The 18,492-nt window shown below is 36.1% G+C and overlaps 1 protein-coding gene and 1 pseudogene across 1 annotated transcript in view; one reads left to right on the forward strand and one right to left on the reverse strand.

The window, feature by feature from the left end:
• The window catches only part of LOC107557783 (F-box-like/WD repeat-containing protein TBL1XR1), a 36,122-nt gene extending 24,939 nt beyond the window's left edge, over positions 1–11,183 (forward strand). The window contains exons 3-16 of the mRNA XM_016241319.1: positions 2,429–2,526; positions 3,028–3,173; positions 4,166–4,385; positions 4,596–4,728; positions 5,624–5,765; positions 5,849–5,912; positions 5,999–6,096; positions 6,972–7,032; positions 7,145–7,266; positions 7,353–7,427; positions 8,189–8,316; positions 10,077–10,242; positions 10,330–10,431; positions 10,522–11,183. Of these exons, the coding sequence (XP_016096805.1) occupies positions 2,469–2,526; positions 3,028–3,173; positions 4,166–4,385; positions 4,596–4,728; positions 5,624–5,765; positions 5,849–5,912; positions 5,999–6,096; positions 6,972–7,032; positions 7,145–7,266; positions 7,353–7,427; positions 8,189–8,316; positions 10,077–10,242; positions 10,330–10,431; positions 10,522–10,548 (1,542 nt within the window). The 5' untranslated portion in view covers positions 2,429–2,468 and the 3' untranslated portion in view covers positions 10,549–11,183. The remainder of the gene's footprint in view (positions 1–2,428; positions 2,527–3,027; positions 3,174–4,165; positions 4,386–4,595; positions 4,729–5,623; positions 5,766–5,848; positions 5,913–5,998; positions 6,097–6,971; positions 7,033–7,144; positions 7,267–7,352; positions 7,428–8,188; positions 8,317–10,076; positions 10,243–10,329; positions 10,432–10,521) is intronic.
• Positions 11,184–14,752: 3,569 nt separating this feature from the next.
• The window catches only part of LOC107557771 (uncharacterized), a 65,258-nt pseudogene continuing 61,518 nt past the window's right edge, over positions 14,753–18,492 (reverse strand).

Consider the following 18,492-nt stretch of genomic DNA (forward strand, 5'->3'; position numbering starts at 1 on the left):
TGTATGTTTTTTTTTTTCCAGAAATTATTTTTTTCTTTGTTACACCACATGACATTTGTACAGTCATTACACTTTTTTATTTATTTTGTTATCAATGTTAACTATTATTATTATTAATTATATATATAATTATATATATATAAATATATAATTAATTATATATATATATATGTACATGTTTTTTACTTGGTTACACCACATGATATTTGTACAGTCATTAAATAGATTTTAATTTATATTGTTGATAATAATAACAACAATAACTATGTTTAGATTTAATAATTAAAGAAGCTAATATTTTTTCGCAATTTCTGGTTTATCAATTTATGATTTAATAATTCATGATATTTGTAAAAAAAAACAAAAAAACTTATCTTGAAAACAATTTTTTTTAATCTTGAAAATAATAACAAAGATGTGTACAAAATATTTTCTTTGTTATGCTACTTGATGATTTTATTTAAGTAGTATAAAAGTTTTTGTAACCAGAATCGTTAAATGTGAATAACACGTTAAAGTACAACTCATAGTAATTATTTTTTTTTTTTAATTACTCTTATTTGAGCATGTTTAATTGCTTTAAATCAGCAGGAAAATAACTTCATCACCATTTCTGATTCCTTCTGCATGGCCTTCTTTGAAACGATTGCTATAAAGTGGCCTGTTATCAGTCCGTAACTTGATAGCGGGCCGTTACACCTTTCACCCAAACCAGTTAAATAGCATTTCCTCTCAGACTTCCCTTTCAGCCTGGAATAACACAGTACAAACTCCCTCACCCCGACTGCGTGCACTCCACTGTTACGCAACCCTTGCCGCCTTTGATTATACAATGAAGATTACGCTACACACTACGCATCCGCCAGCGCACCAAAATGTCGTCCAAGGCAGGGAACGTGTCGTGATATTTGCATTCCTGAGGGTGATTTACGAGGCGCAGATGGCGATATATCTCACGGAGGTCCCTGTTTGCCATGACCCGTTTCAATAAAAGCTCTTTCTGTGTCACGTCTACGAGGGAATTTCCCCACCCGTTGTTTCTTTACTTGAACTAATGTTGCCGACTGTAAATGCCTGGAGTTCCCTGTTCTGTTTTACAGGCTAGATGGTCCTGAAGAGCACGGGTGATTTATTGGAAGGTAGCGGTCCTCCTCAGTATTGACTCTGCCGCTCGATAATATAGATGAGCGCACTGCACTGTTGCAGGGATTTAATTCGGCTGTGCTGTGAGATAAAACGCATCGATGCGGTGGCACCGTTTCTACCTGATTTGATTGGACGCCGCAGTATCTCTGTTATCTGATTGGCCTTGACACACTGCCTTTTGATGATGTTCCTATTTGCATACTTTTGCATATTTTATGAAGGGAATGCAAGACAGGCGACTTTAATGTTCGAGAAGTTCAGCCAGCTAACTGAGCATTCATTAGCAGGCTAAATGTTGCTCAAAACCAGCTGTAGTCTGTTAAGAAGGGAGCAGATAGGTGTTACATCACACGACGACACCATCTAGAAATAGAATGAAACCCCATCGCTCATAAACCGTTCATGAGCAAGAACCCAAGGAGGAGACGAAAGCCATCCCTCTCACAAACTATCCACATCCCACATATGCCCAGTGATGGGGAAACACTTTCCACTTCATTTCTCTGTATAATGAGGATGTGATCTGGAATGGTGGACACCGGGGTCATGAGGAAATGGGTCACTTTTCAGAATTAGCCCACTTGTGGTTATGCAGCATTTCAATGTGGAACTGAAAATATGTTTGTGCTCGCTGATGCTCTTTTCTGGAGGAAGTCCAAAGCTGAGCGGATGTCTTGAAATGGTGGCTTAATATAGAGCAAGTGTGAGATATTATTTGAATAAACCACCCTAAAATGTATGTGAATGTGTCATTTGTATGCTTTAAATCGGTATTTAACTTTAGAGTGTCAAATCTTGTTCAGGTTTAATTTCAAGTAAATGTTCCTGTGCTAAGAAAAATTTTTAAGTGTAAACTGACATTTTGGCTGCTCTGTAAAGCCATAGTCACAATGAATCCAACTGTCAAACTCAAGTAAACAGAAGTGTTTTGTAGTAGCCCTCATGTAAACAATTTTAGTGGCAGATGCTTTTACTGCTCTGCAGTGTTGGTGCAACAGCGCCCCCACAATGTAATGGCCACTTTTGATACTACAACTTGTTATTCAGCCATGCAGGGCTGTGAATCCCTTGGTAACCTCTGGCAGCATAGTACACACTCCGGTTCCTGCTGACAAAGAGAGCTTTTACCCCCGTATTGCACTGTAAAATAGACTTTTTATACACACTCTGAGTGAAAGGCAGCGAGCCTGGCAATGTCCATATCTATTCTGTTGCCGTTTTTAGTGTACATTATGTGAGCTGGCTTTCTGATATTTTTTTTGTCCTTTCTTTCTCATGCTAGTGTCCTGCGTGCTGACCTCATGGTGTAAGCAGATGTGAAGATGAGTATTAGCAGCGATGAGGTCAACTTCCTGGTGTATAGATACCTGCAGGAGTCGGGTAGGTGCTGCTTAATCGAAACAGCCCAAATCAACACTCCAAAATTGTATCCAAAACGACAGTTACACAGCTTTTGTGTAACCAATCATGGTTAATAATGACTGTTTTTTGGTCCAAAAATGACCAAAAAAATCTCAAAGTATAATCAAAATTGTCTACATGTCTTGACGAAATTACTATTTAGACTATTACTTTCACTCTCTATTGGAGATTACTCACAGATATGTAAACGTATCCGTCAGTAATACAGGTGCATCTCAATACATTAGAATGTCATGGAAAAGTTAATTTATTTCAGTAATTCAACTAATTTGAGTTTTGGGATATAATCTGTTATCAGCGTTGATTACAGTAAAACACTGTGACTGTTCACAGGGTGTTGTTTAAATGAACACACACACACACACACACACACACACATGATACTCTCATAGCCGTGAGCTGGAGAGAAAGTTGATCCAGCAAGCGTCACACTTAAGTGTTTATCATTCCCTCTGGTAGGGTTTTCCCACTCGGCCTTCACATTCGGCATTGAGAGCCACATCAGTCAGTCTAACATCAATGGCGCCCTAGTGCCCCCTGCTGCCCTGATCTCCATCATCCAGAAGGGCCTGCAGTACGTGGAGGCTGAAGTCAGCATCAATGAGGTGAGAGCACAGCGTTATTTACAAAATCAATTAAGGCACCTACATTTATCTGCATCAAGGATTTTTTTTTATTATTAACGGTCGCATTTGCATATTAAATACTTACTATTAGATTCATTTTTAGATGAATGTTAATTAGGTGAATCTCACAAAACATGATATATTTTAAGGATGTTTATTGTATAGTGCATATTATTATTATTAAAAAAAAAATATATATATATATATATATATATACAGTGGGTATTTTCTGTCAATATGGGGTGCTGTGTGTACATTAATGAGAAAAAAAAAATAACTTAAATGATTTTAGCAAATGGCTGCAATATAACAGAGTGAAAAATTTAAGGGGGTCTGAATACTTTCTGTACCCACAACTAAATATTACTATAAAAACTATATTCTCTCTATATATATTTATTTGATAATATGTAATTAATATATATATGTTATATATATATATATGATTGTCATTTTAATTTTAGTTAGTTTTGGTAATTTTAGTTTTATGTTTGTGCCACATATAAAAATAATAAAGATACTAGTATAGTTGTTATAGTTATATTCCGTAACATGTTATAGTAATACTTAGAATACGTTTTTATTTCTATATATTCGATTTTAATTTTAAAGTTAGTAATTTTGTTGTTCTTTGACATTTTTAATATTTAAAATTGTAAAATTATTACTATTATTCTATTAATATATAATAAACAATACATATTTTACATTTTAATGATTGTAATTGTTTTATGCTTAATTTAGTATTTGCTTTGTGATATTAATGACAAAAGTCCTGGTGGTTTAAAAAATAGGCTTCATATTCATAATGCAAAAATATAATTTCTTGTATTATTCTTTTGAGTGTGAGGGGAAATGCATCCTGGATATGTTTTCATGAGATTGACCCAGATAATGAGATTTGTTATGATGCAAAAATCCTGTTGACGTCAAATTGAGTGCACGACTGACATGTTGACTCCTGTCCACAGGACGGCACGCTGTTTGATGGGCGACCGATTGAGTCTTTGTCATTGATTGACGCGGTGATGCCTGATGTCGTACAGACCCGGCAGCAGGCGTACCGAGACAAACTCGCCCAGCAACAGGCCGCCACAGCGCCCTCGGCAACCAGCGCCAACATGCAGGGTAACACCAAAAACGGAGAAAACACCGCAAACGGAGAGGAGAACGGTGCTCACGCCTTACCTAGTGAGTCACTTTACTCTGCTTATCATTGTTCATAACAATTTTTTCCCCATTACTTCCTGAAAATGTCACATAATGGTGTGAATGTTGTAGCTTTCCATTATGTACTGTGGCTGTGAATCAAAGAACTGTTGTGTTTTCTCTCAATGATGAATGTCATGAGACACCTGTGTGTTAGTCAGTGTAATTCCTCACGACCATCTATCTTTACAGATAACCATGCAGACATGATGGACATGGACGTGGATGTGGAGATCCCTCAGAATAAAGCCATGGTGCTGAGAGGTCACGAGTCGGAGGTCTTCATCTGCGCCTGGAACCCTGTCAGTGACCTGCTCGCCTCCGGGTCAGTTATACAGTCCGCTTGTCGTCTGACTCTTTTCATCACTGAATCCATTCAGTCGTTCATCCACGCTGAGTACATGCTGCACTAATACTGACCTTTTAAAATGGATTGGCATCTGTCAGATGTCACAGATTCAGATTCAGGGCTCTTATATGACTCTGGGTTAGTCATAGGCATCACTGTCAAGCTACAGAAAGGGCACTCCAGTAACTCTAGCACTCTAGTAACACGTTGTAATTTGTAGTTTTTCATTTTTATTAAAAATACAGAAGAGTGTTATAAATGACCCCCCAACAAAATAAATAAAAAATCGCCATAAGATTTGCGCCTTGTTACTTTTAATATTAAAGAAAATATCAACTTTATATCTGCTCTTTAAAATGTACGTTTGAATAAATCCATCATAAAAAGTTTGTCAGCCACCTTAAATGTTTTATATTTCAACAACAAATTGGAATTGTAGAAACAATTATATAATTGAAAGTTTATTATGTTATTATAAAAACTGCCTTATGTGCAGTTTAAATGATTGTATACAAATCAGTTGTTAATTTTAACTTTTAAAAAAATTGTAATGTACCAACTGATAGTATAGTTTACAGCATAGTTGAGAGATTTGTTTTTTCTTTGATATTTACCTTGATATATATTTAAATGAATCGAACCGAGATCACAATTGAATCGAATCACAAGCTTGTGAATCAAAATCGAATCGAATCTTGAAATTTGTGTCAATACCCAGCACTAGTGTGGAATAGATATTATAAACAGATGAAGAATAGAAGCTGAAGATTGTTCCAGTATCAATATTTGGGAGAAAAAAAGTGCTTTTGGTGCGTCTGTAGAAAATGGAAGTCAGTGAATGCATGTTATTTAATACTCTGACTCTCCACAGCTCTGGAGACTCAACGGCACGCATCTGGAATCTGAGTGAGAACAGCAGTAGTAGCTCTACACAGCTCGTCCTCAGGCACTGCATACGAGAAGGTGGCCAAGACGTGCCCAGCAACAAAGACGTAACATCGTTAGACTGGAACGTGAGTTTAGCTCCGACACGCTCCCTCTGGTCTAAAACTGGGTGTATATTAAAAGACTAACATTTCCTCCTTGTGTTTATCAGAGTGAAGGTACACTTTTAGCCACAGGCTCATATGACGGCTTTGCAAGAATATGGACTAAAGATGGTAAGCAAACAGGTTTTTTTGCCTTCTGTGCCAACATGCTTTTCTCTGTCATTCCTTTCAGCAGACTGACAACTGTTCATTCACAGGTAATCTGGCCAGTACCTTGGGTCAACATAAAGGTCCAATATTCGCATTAAAATGGAACAAAAAAGGAAACTTTATCCTAAGTGCTGGTGTTGATAAGGTAAGAAAAGCTACAGTGTAGTAAGAGAGTGTAGTTAGAAAGTAGTAAGAAAGCACCGAGTATATCACTGATATACTATTATATTTTTATTAAATATTTAGAATTAGATTTTATTTTTACATTTTGTTTTCACTTTCATTTTAAAGTTTTAGTAATTTTGTAGTTTTTGTCATTTTTATTTATTTACGTTTTTGTCCCCTTTTCTATTCTTTTTATTTATTTTAGTTTTAGTCATTTTAGTATTCAAGTTAAACTAAATGAAAATGAAAATTTGCCCTGGCAACTAGCTGAAATAAATGTTTTTTTTTTTTTTATTACAGTTTTAATTTTATTTTTTTATTTTCAAGTAACACAATTTTTTTTATGGTTTAGTTAGCAATAATAAGCCTGAAATAGGGTTTTCCAAACGGGTGGGAACTGCAGGGAGTTTATGAAAAGCTAAATCATAGAAATGTAAAAGTAAAATAAATACATTTTGAAAAAATATATACATATATGTATTAGATAATATATGATGAAATATTTTATTTGCTTACCTGGCAACATTTCAAGTGACAATTTCCGACATCAGAGAACCATGAACATGAATGTGTTGTTAAAGCATTGAAATATTAACTTTAAAATATTAAATCACGTGGTATTTATATACTTCAATAAAAAAAAATTAGGTTAGGGGTTCAACTGGGGGGGGAAAAAATAGTAAATTGCTGGTCTACAACACATTGCGAAGGCGTGTACATTCTTCAGAAAATGTAAATATCTAGTTAATAGTCTTTTATTTATGTGTTGCTAGTGGCACATATATTACCCATGTCAGCTTATACGTAACAGTTTACCGTGTAACAGTTGATTTAATATTTCCTTCTTTTCTATAGACAACAATCATTTGGGATGCTCACACAGGGGAAGCCAAACAGCAGTTCCCGTTTCATTCAGGTTCACATAAATTCCACTTAATACTTAATTGTTCACAATATCTGAATAATATTATCCATTATTTTGAGGGAAAAAGCTCTTATGCTGTAGCCTTTTCTCCCTCTCACTTCAGCACCCGCTCTGGACGTGGACTGGCAGAGTAACAACACGTTTGCTTCCTGTAGCACAGACATGTGCATCCACGTGTGCAAACTAGGCCAGGACCGACCCATTAAGACATTCCAAGGACACACAGTAAGACCTGTCTGCTCGTCCTCCCGTTTCCTACAGCTCCAATCTGCCAAAAAGATCAGTATCAAACTCTTTCTCTCTGTACCCAGAATGAAGTTAATGCAATCAAATGGGATCCAACCGGTAACCTGCTGGCGTCGTGCTCTGATGATATGACTCTTAAGGTATGACCCCTTACGACGCTGGCTACACTATTTATCAATTCAGTCATATTTTCGTACCAAGTCTGTGGTTAGGCCTGTCACGATAACAACTTTTTGTTGTGCGATATATTGCCCCAGAAATAATTGCGAAAAGCGATAGTATTGTAATTTTAAAAACCATTTTATGCCACTGAATATATAATCATAATAATGCAAGAAGGCCTACATACTTCCAAATGACAACAAACTTTTAATTTTAAGAATATTTAGATCATGGAAATTAAGTATCAAAATATTAGAAACCTTAAAAAACCTGAATAAATAGTAAATAAACATTTTCTAACAAAAAGTGCAAAGTAACAAGTAGAAAAAAAGAAAAATGCACAAATTAAGGGTGCCCACTATTGCTGAAAAACACAATCACTACTTAGCAGTCAGATCCCTAAACAAGGCCATATCTGCAGATGAAACTTTTTTTTGTAGAAGCATTTTTTACATTTGAACTAGCACCTCATGACTACACCGCGTTATGTTTCGAGAAGCTGCAAAAGATAAAGGCGCAAGTGAAATGTACAAAACATGGGGACATTAATTTTTAAGTAAATATAATGGCCGATATATTGCGTCAACAAAAATGATTGAGGTCATGTACATATATTGCGTGATAAGTCGATATATTGATTATTGCGACAGGCCTATCTGTGGTGCACATTTCAGCGGGTGTTTGGATAATGCAAATGCTGTTCTGGTGGTCTAAATAATTGCTTCTTCCAATGTCCTAGATCTGGAGTATGAAACAGGACACTTGTGTTCATGACTTGCAAGCTCATAGCAAAGAAATCTATACTATCAAATGGAGTCCCACAGGTCCAGGAACCAACAACCCCAATGCCAATCTAATGCTGGCCAGGTAGAGTCACCATCCTTTTAATACACTCTCACCAGCTGCTGATGGATTAAGGCAGTTTTCACAAATATTTCACTTATAGTATACTTATAGTACACATTCAAATTTAAACCAAATCCAGTTCAGTGAACCAGCTCTATGTGACCTCAGTAATTCTGATGTTCACGATGAAAACAGACTTAAAAGGGGATTCTATCGAACCACAAAATAACCAAAAACAAACTATACTCAGTCTGTACGCCTTTTGGCTACATTATATATAATCTACTCATTTTGAAAGGCTTACTCTTGAGGTTTCAAATTAATGAAAGTTGGAGGAAAGCTATTAAAGGGATAGTTCACCCAAAAATGAAAATGTGATGTTTATCTGCTTACCCCCAGGGCATCCAAGATGTAGGTGACTTTGTTTCTTCAGTAGAACACATATGATGATTTTTAACTTTAACCGTTGCAGTCTATCAGTCTTATAATGCATGGCAATGGTAACAAAATCTATGAGAGTAAAAAAAACATGCACAGACAAATCCAAATTAAACCCTGCGGCTCGTGACGACACATTGATGTCCTAAGACACGAAACGATCGGTTTGTGCGAGAAACCGAACAGTATTTATATAATTTTTTACCTCTAATACACCACTGTCCAACTGTCTTTGGGCGCGTGCACGGCATCCGGTGCGTGAGGTGTGTACGTGCTCTGGCGTAGTTTGCGCAAGCACCGGGAGTGATCTCTCGCGCGTATACGTCACTCATTGTTTACACAGTCATTGTAGGTACGACGGCTAATCAAAATGGTACGTACTTGTGCTTATCCTGATTGTTCAAACCGACATAAAACTAAAAGATTATGTTCTCTCGCGCGAACTCATTCAGGAGTGGTGACTTTCCACGTATTCCCAACTTCTGAGCCTGCTCGCCTGAAGTTATGGTTGATTACTCAGTTTCTGGCACAAACCGTTTCATGTCTTAGGACATCAATGTGTCATTACGAGCCGCAGGGTTTAATTTGGATTTGTCTGTGCATGTTTTTTTTACTCTCATAGATTTTGTTACCATTGCCATGCATTATAAGACTGATAGACTGCAACGGTTAAAGTTAAAAATCATCATATGTGTTCTACTGAAGAAACAAAGTCACCAACATCTTGGATGCCCTGGGGGTAAGCAGATAAACATCACATTTTCATTTTTGGGTGAACTATCCCTTTAATGCATGTTAAATTTAAAAAAGGGGAGATGAGTGATATAATGCTGCCATATAATATCCATTTTTATTTAGATGATTTATTTAGTTTTGTTTTATATTTTGTATGGTATAGAAATGTTATATTACCATTGATCAGTTATCTTTGAAAGTTTGTTTCTGCAATGTAAAAAAAAACAAATAAAAATAGTTTTTATCACAATTATTTAATTATTTTGACTTTTATTTCAATTGTTTGTCGTTTGACTTTTTCATAGAATTGTGAGTTTATGTCTTGCAGTTACAAGTAATTGTGAGTTTACATCTTTGTAAGATTGGTCGCAATTACATTTTTTTTTTATTATCCCGTGGCATATACAAGCTACCATAGTTATCAGCCGTAAAATGTTTTAAATAATAATTAAAAAAACGTATTAAAATAATAGCTCATTGGTATTGTCTAGATTTTTTTTATTTTGTATTTTTTTTAGTGTTGCATCCCTAATAAAAATGTGTGCGGTTTAATAAAACTATAACCTAAACAAAAATTGATCGTTATCTTTTTCCTCTGACACCTCTAGTGCTTCCTTTGACTCCACTGTTCGGCTCTGGGATGTAGATCGAGGCATCTGCATTCACACACTAACCAAACACCAGGAGCCTGTATACAGCGTGGCCTTCAGCCCTGACGGACGCCATCTAGCCAGCGGCTCTTTTGACAAATGTGTCCACATCTGGAACACACAGGTAAGTGGAGGTCCTCCGATTCATCCCATCCAGAGAATGTCAAAATGCAGCCCGAGCTGAACTCTTTTGTCGCTGTCATTTCCACAGACTGGTGCTTTAGTCCATAGCTACAGGGGGACAGGGGGCATTTTTGAAGTTTGCTGGAATGCAGCAGGAGACAAAGTAGGAGCAAGTGCGTCGGATGGCTCTGTAAGTACAAGTTTAGTACGCTGCACCTCAAATAAAGGTAATGGATATATGGTGATGCCTATATTAAATATTTTTGTGCTTTCATTGTAGGTTTGTGTATTAGATCTGCGGAAATAGCGCTGCTTGCTGGAAGCCATGGACCGACTATGAATGTGTACATAGCCAAAATGACTGTCCCTGACCCTCAAACTGCTACAGTCCCTAGTGAACCATGGCCAGCCACTACAGACAAACAAACACAAGCACCCTGACGCCACAGGCTGAGCGGAGAGGATGTGATTCCAACCAGAGACATTCAAATGACTTTTGTAAGGTGGGAAAAAAAACAATATAACAGAGGAAGAAGACGAGAGGATTGGTATATGTACCAAATTTGGAAGATATTTTACTATTTGTTCTTCAAAATCTCATCAAAATAAACGAACGAAAGGATTTTAATCTTTGTTGGTAGTTTCCGTTTCAGTGTGCAGACATATCGTTTTCTTTGACCGTCCCTCTTTCTTTTGCACATTTGATTTGACGTCACAGCTGCATGATTCCAGGACTCATGTTTTCCTCCATTTGACACAAGTACAGATATTTAGTCTTTTTGGTACTGGATGTTTTGTGATTTCAACAGTGTGGGGACATGAGAAAAAAAAATTCAATCTTTTTCTTGTTCTTCGGTTTTAGTTTTTATGCTATGGTGTAACTGTAATCTCCCCTTCCCCCCTTGTACCCTGTTTCTCCCCCAAATGAGAGGTACATTAACCACAAAAAAAAGGCACGCACATCTACAGGAAATGCATCCGTTTGCTCATACTACTGTATTTAGTTGGTAGATGTTCCCCTTAAAATCAACACATACAATTCTGTTCCTCAGTTCGAGATGTGGCGTTTGAGCTACTGAGGACCGTTTGACATACATGTAGATTGAAAACAGAAAGACTTGCTTTAGGTTTGCAATATTTTGAGTGAAACCCATCAGCTTATTTTTCATACTTTTGTACTTAGTTTTAATAATTGGATTATTTATGCAATTAATTTTGTCTTTCAGTTCCAGCCATTAAAAAATCTATTACACGGTACGTTAAAAATAAAATTTCGGCATGTTTTTGTTGGAGAACCCAACACCTAAAGCAAGTCTGTTGCACAGAACATTAAACCAATATCTGAAATACATCATTTTGATGCTTTTGAAAATAAAATGTCATTTTTGGGATTCTCTGCACTGTCATGTAATGAGATGCTGATGTTCATTTACAGTAATCGGCTGCATGAGGAGAGTCTATACTAATGTGCTTTGGCTTTTCTCAGTGTTTACACAGTGAAGCTTTTCAATGCCTCGACCATCAAGGGGAAAAAAGTCAGACCCCAAGAATACAAAGTTCTCTGTCCCGTGATAGAGGCTCTGAATCTCTGTTTTAGTCCCTCACAAAGATAGTTTTAGGACATCATGATGTTTAACCTTAAATTTGAAACAAGGGTGTTTTATTTTGAGGTGTGTAAAATCCATCTGAACAAGCCTACGACAACAGAAGGGTGTTTGAGTCTCCCCTTTGCTCTTCTCTGTAATCGCCCCAGCGTCTGCCTGCCCACAGCAACCTTCAGTTCTTCAGCGTCATTTCTAATTATTCTTACTGCATCAGTGGCTCCTGGACTTTTTGTACTCTTTTAAAACTTTTGTAATTCATATTTCTTTGTAGCTATAAAAAAAGACTAAAGAAATAAGCAAAAAAGAGAGAAAAAAAGAAAACCCCAACAAACTACTGGAGGTCGGTTTGAGGGTGTACAGCTTAGACCTCAGTTTTGCTCACTCTGAGTCCCGCGTGTTCTCAGATGTCCCCACACCTGATCTTTGTTTCCCCAGTCAAATGTTTTTGGTTGCAAAAATTCCCCTTGCATTGCATTGATCTGTTGTCATTTGAATCAGATCTGGAGTCCAAAATAAAGTATATTTTGATATTACGGCTGTGTTTTTATTCTCCTAATTTAACTATTTAATAGGAAGTGATGGTACAAATTAACCTTCAAAGTTACTAAACAGCTACAGTTACTTCTAATTGAATCAGACTACTAAGACTAAAGGATGGTTCACCTCCACCCAACCCCCAAAACAAACTTTTCTTCTAAGCTTGAGTTTGGTAAGACTTTTTCAAATGTTTTTGAAAGAAGTCCCATGTTCATCAAGGCTGCAAAAAAAAAAAAAATATATATATATATATATATATATATATACGCACAAATATATTTATAGATGCATATATATATACATATATTTTATTATAAATGTTGGAAACAGTTGTGCTGCTTAATATTTATGTGAAAAGCATACTTTTTTTTTTCAGGATTCTTTGTTGAATAGGAAGTTCAAAATAACATTTATTTTAAATAAAATCTTTTGTAAGATTTTAAATGTCTTTACTGGCGCTTTTGATCAATTGAGTGCATCCTTGTTGAATAAAACAATTTTCCATAAAAAATAAAAAAAGCTTTTGAGCAGCATACAGAATTCCTATTTTGGTTGAACTTTTTCAATAATAAGCTATAGTTTAATAGAAGTAATCTTGCCAAGAAAGCACCTTTACTCTTTTATTACATTATATCAATGCAGTTTTAAAAACGCAGCAGAAAAGTGAATAAACTAGCGGCGTGATCTATACACGCATACGCATCTCACACCTCTTGAATCAAATCACTATATTTTATTCTGTTGTCTTGTGGTTTATTCCTTGTCAAATCACTCCAGCCTGCTCATTAAATCACAGATTATATACTGGACCGCAATAATAGCCCATGATTACCTTAACTTTTTGTAGCAGCTTTTCTGGAAACGTTGCTATGGTTTGATGGCACGACTGCATATTTAATCACTGGGCATTGTTGAGGAAATCAAAATATGTTTTCCTAGCTCACTGAGAGCACATGCAATTTACTGGATGAAAATGAAGTGGGGGGATATAAAAATATGTGTGAACGAGGGGCCTTTTTGCCCAAAGAACATCTATAAATCTTTTGTGTCACATGCTTTATACTGGGGCGGTATTGTAAATGAATTTTGGGGTGAAGGACCGGCCCAGGCTGGTTCTGTGATCAGTGTGTGTATCCTCTGGAGTAGTGGACACATTATCTGTGCTGTGTGTGTTCGGTTTGGGTCACTGGCTCAGTATGAGGTAATAACGGTCCGTTCCTGAGGGATCTCAGCAGCATAGGTTGCCCCACCTGATTTCCAGTCTCTCTCAGCTCTCTCATCCAAGAGAAGAATTGGTGTGGAGGACGAGCGTCATGTTCTCCGTGATCGCTAGGATGCTCTGGAAGACGTCGTAAGCCACGGCGAACAGGAAGTAGATGGGCAGCAGCCAGTGGAGCTTGAAGAGTCTCTTGCTCGCCGCCAGAGGTACCGTCAGATGCCTTAAAACAGGAAGGAGGGGTAAAACAGGAGAATGCATGGGCATATAGATGAACAAAATTTCACATGATGGCAGTTTCAATGTCACATGATTCTTCACAAATCATTAGAGAAAAAATCACGATTTTTGTCAATGTTGAAAACAACCGTGCTGTTTAGTATTTTTGTGAAAAGTGTTATATACTGGATAGCCAGAATTCCTATTTTGGTTGAACTTTTTCAATAATAAGCTATAGTTTAATAGAAGTAATCTTGCCAAGAAAGCACCTTTACTCTTTTATTACATTATATCAATGCAGTTTTAAAAACGCAGCAGAAAAGTGAATAAACTAGCGGCGTGATCTATACACGCATACGCATCTCACACCTCTTGAATCAAATCACTATATTTTATTCTGTTGTCTTGTGGTTTATTCCTTGTCAAATCACTCCAGCCTGCTCATTAAATCACAGATTATATACTGGACCGCAATAATAGCCCATGATTACCTTAACTTTTTGTAGCAGCTTTTCTGGAAACGTTGCTATGGTTTGATGGCACGACTGCATATTTAATCACTGGGCATTGTTGAGGAAATCAAAATATGTTTTCCTAGCTCACTGAGAGCACATGCAATTTACTGGATGAAAATGAAGTGGGGGGATATAAAAATATGTGTGAACGAGGGGCCTTTTTGCCCAAAGAACATCTATAAATCTTTTGTGTCACATGCTTTATACTGGGGCGGTATTGTAAATGAATTTTGGGGTGAAGGACCGCCTCAGGCTGGTTCTGTGATCAGTGTGTGTATCCTCTGGAGTAGTGGACACATTATCTGTGCTGTGTGTGTTCGGTTTGGGTCACTGGCTCAGTATGAGGTAATAACGGTCCGTTCCTGAGGGATCTCAGCAGCATAGGTTGCCCCACCTGATTTCCAGTCTCTCTCGGCTCTCTCATCCAAGAGAAGAATTGGTGTGGAGGACGAGCGTCATGTTCTCCGTGATCGCTAGGATGCTCTGGAAGACGTCGTAAGCCACGGCGAACAGGAAGTAGATGGGCAGCAGCCAGTGGAGCTTGAAGAGTCTCTTGCTCGCCGCCAGAGGTACCGTCAGATGCCTTAAAACAGGAAGGAGGGGTAAAACAGGAGAATGCATGGGCATATAGATGAACAAAATTTCACATGATGGCAGTTTCAATGTCACATGATTCTTCACAAATCATTAGAGAAAAAATCACGATTTTTGTCAATGTTGAAAACAACCGTGCTGTTTAGTATTTTTGTGAAAAGTGTTATATACTGGATAGCAATAATAGCTCACTTGAAGCGCTCAGATCTGGAGGTTCTCGGCATGAGGAAGATGAACAAGCCCACCTCCGTGTTTAAGGAGAAGGAGACCACTTTGTCAAGCATCACAAGAAATCCCTATGCAACAGAAAATAGGATGGAAAATGTTAGTATATATTAGTATATCAATGATACATGATATATTCAACATTTTTCAGGGGTCTTATTTATTAGTGTTGTTATTGTTAACTAGAATTTATTACTAAAACTATTAAAAATCGTTTTTGGTCATTGAAATCAGTCTTAGTATCATTGATATACTAATATAGTTTTTGTAAATATTTAGAATTACTTTAAAAAAATGTTTTTGTAATTTTTATTATTATTTACATTTGTCTATATAGTTTACACAGTATTGTTATAAATTAATTTGAGCTTATTTAGTTTTAGTTATTTTAGTACTTCAAGTTAAAATAATTAGAAAATTAGAAATGTTGTCTTTGCTGAAGTAAAATTATTTTTTAATAGTTTATTTTTTATTTATTTCACTTTATTTTAGTTTGTCATTTCTGTTTTTGTCTTTTTTAGTTTGTTTCTATGGTTTGTCTATATACTATTATTACAATTAACTTTAGCTTTACTTATTTTAGTACTTCAATTTAAAATATGAAGGAAAATAAGAAATATTGTCTTGGCAACTAGGTTTTTTTTTTTTAAAGATAACTATAATAATAACCCTAATGAAAATGAAAGTGATGTGTAGTCAAGTATGGCGTCCCATGTTGGAATTTGTGCTCTGCATTTAACCCATCCAAGTGCACACACACACACACACACAGAAAAAATGTGAAACTTTGACTAGGCAAGTAACTGAAATAAGTGTAAGCTTAAATATTAAAATAACTGGAGAAAAAGAAATAAAGGTAAATAGAAAAATTTAAACATTTTTTTTTTATTCAAATATACAAATAAAGGCTAATTCAAAATATTAATACATACATATAATAGTATAAAAATAATATTAAAATACACTGATAACTGAAGTGCTGCATTTTAAGTCTAATCTATATTTTAATATATTTTTGTAAAATGCATATTTTCACTTTTCACAAAATAGTAATTGACAGACCACCTGTTGAAGATCACTGACTTTTATAAATGCAAAACCTTCCAGCACTGGCTGAACTTGAGGAATCAATGCATTCTGCTTCCTCTGTAATCACTAGTGGCTGCTTGCTAAATCTGTTACATTTATTCTGTGCACATCCTTCCTCTAATGAGATATAGTTCTATAAAAGATGAAATATGTGAACCTAATACACATTCATCACACATTATTAGCATCAACTCCAAACATCAGCTGAGTACTGACCTTCGGATCACAAGCTGAAACGCCAAAAAGGACATGAAACTGCTGAAGAACCTGGAAGAGGGGAAAGCGGAGAGGTTGTTGAGTCTGGGCGTTATTGCGATTTATCAAAGCCATTGTTTTTAATGCACCAAAAGCCTTTTTTATTAGCAGAGTAAAGGAATATGCTGGCTGTGTGAGCGGTGACGGGCTGTGAAAGCTGTAAGAAATGGTCTGTGAAATGATCTGCCAGGGCTAAATCCAGAGTTTACCGTCTGCAATGCTGTAAGCTCTGGGCTGATGTCCTCCACTGTGAGCTGTGGGGCAATAGGCTTGTGCTGATTCTCACCATCCATTCCGCATTCTCTGTCCAGTGTGTGCCCACGAGGCCATCGACTGAAACCAAAGGCCACGTTAGATTATCAAATTAGCGCTGCAGGTATGTCATGTAAGGAGACAATCATGAAATACTTCATAAGCTAGGTTTCCCTCCAGAGGATGACATTAGGCCACAGATAAAATAAAAAATAGAACACGCACACACACACACACACACGTTTAGTTAGCTAAATGTGGGCATTACATAGACTTCTATTGGTTTTAAAAGTTATAGATCTTATAAGATAAGCCTAACCCACACCCTACACCTCACAGAAAACCTTCTGCATTTTTACAAAAAAAAAAAATCTTTTACTTCATTTTTAAACAAATTTGTCCCCAAGATATGGTTAAGTAGACACACACACACAGTACTGTGCAAAAGGCCATTAGTATGTTCACCAAAAAGTGTGTCAGTAGGAAATATCAGTTTACATTTCCAAACATTCCTTTTGTCATTAATTGTAATAATCCAGTGGGATTTTTGTATGCAGGAGGAGTCTGACAGCAGCCAGTGCTCCAGACAGAGATCTGATCTGATCATCATCCAGTCCGTCTGGAAATATAGGAAGAAACAGAAAAACACAGAGACAGACTAAATCCAGAAGAGCTGTGGCAATGTCTCCAAGGTCCTTGAAGAAACCTTCCTGCAAAGCTATGATACTGTGGAAAGTTTTAGGCACTTGTGTAAAAATGCTGTAAATTGAGGATAAATAGATTTTATTTATTAACTTCAATTAACTAAATCAAATCAACATTTGGTGCAAACACACGTTGCATTTAAAACAGTCCTTGGTACACTTGCGTATAGTTTTTCAGATTGGTAATGTTTGTTCCTTCAAGTGTCTTGGAGACATTGCTCCAAGTTTACAGCACTTCTGGATTTAGTCTGTCTCAGATTTTTCTGTTTCTTCATATAATTCATGACGGACTGGATGATGGAAATCAGAGAGCAGATCTCTGTGTGGAGCACTAGCTGTTGTCAGACATGCAAAAATCTTACTGGTTTATTACAATTAATGGCAAAAGAAATGCTTGGAAATGTAAACTGATATTTCCTACAAGGCCTAAGACTTTTGCACAATAGTGTATATAAATTTTTTGTGTTTGTTGTATTATTTTTATTTATTTATTTTTTACCAAAAAAACAACAACACTAATATTGTTTAAGTTAGACTGAAATATTATTTCAACGTGAAATTATTGTTTTCTATTTTAATCTTTTGAAAATGTGATCTAACATTTTCAAATGGCATTTATTCCTGTGATGACGAAGCAGAAACTAAAGCTTGTGCTGCTTAATATTTTTGTGGAAATGGTGATACATTTTCTTCAGGATTCTTAGATGAATATAAAGTTATTTGAAATACTTAAAAAAGTCACTTTGTTACAAATAATTCTGTCACTTGTGCAATAGTGCACGTCTGTAGTACTTAAAGAACTAAAATAACTCAAACTAAATAAACTAAAATTAATTTAAAACCTAGAAAAACTAGGCAAAATGGAAAAATGAAAACTTTAAAATTAAAGTGAAAATAAAACTATTAAAACAAAAATGTATTTAAAATATCAACAGACACTATAATATTATATGTGGGTTATTTTAATGGGCTAAAATAACACTGATTTCAATTACCTGTGTGTGTGTGTGTATATATATATATACAGGTGCATCTCAATAA

This window comes from Sinocyclocheilus grahami, unplaced genomic scaffold, assembly GCF_001515645.1.
Source record: "Sinocyclocheilus grahami isolate Dianchi unplaced genomic scaffold, SAMN03320097.WGS_v1.1 scaffold619.1, whole genome shotgun sequence".
NCBI classification, from domain to species: Eukaryota; Metazoa; Chordata; class Actinopteri; order Cypriniformes; family Cyprinidae; genus Sinocyclocheilus; species Sinocyclocheilus grahami.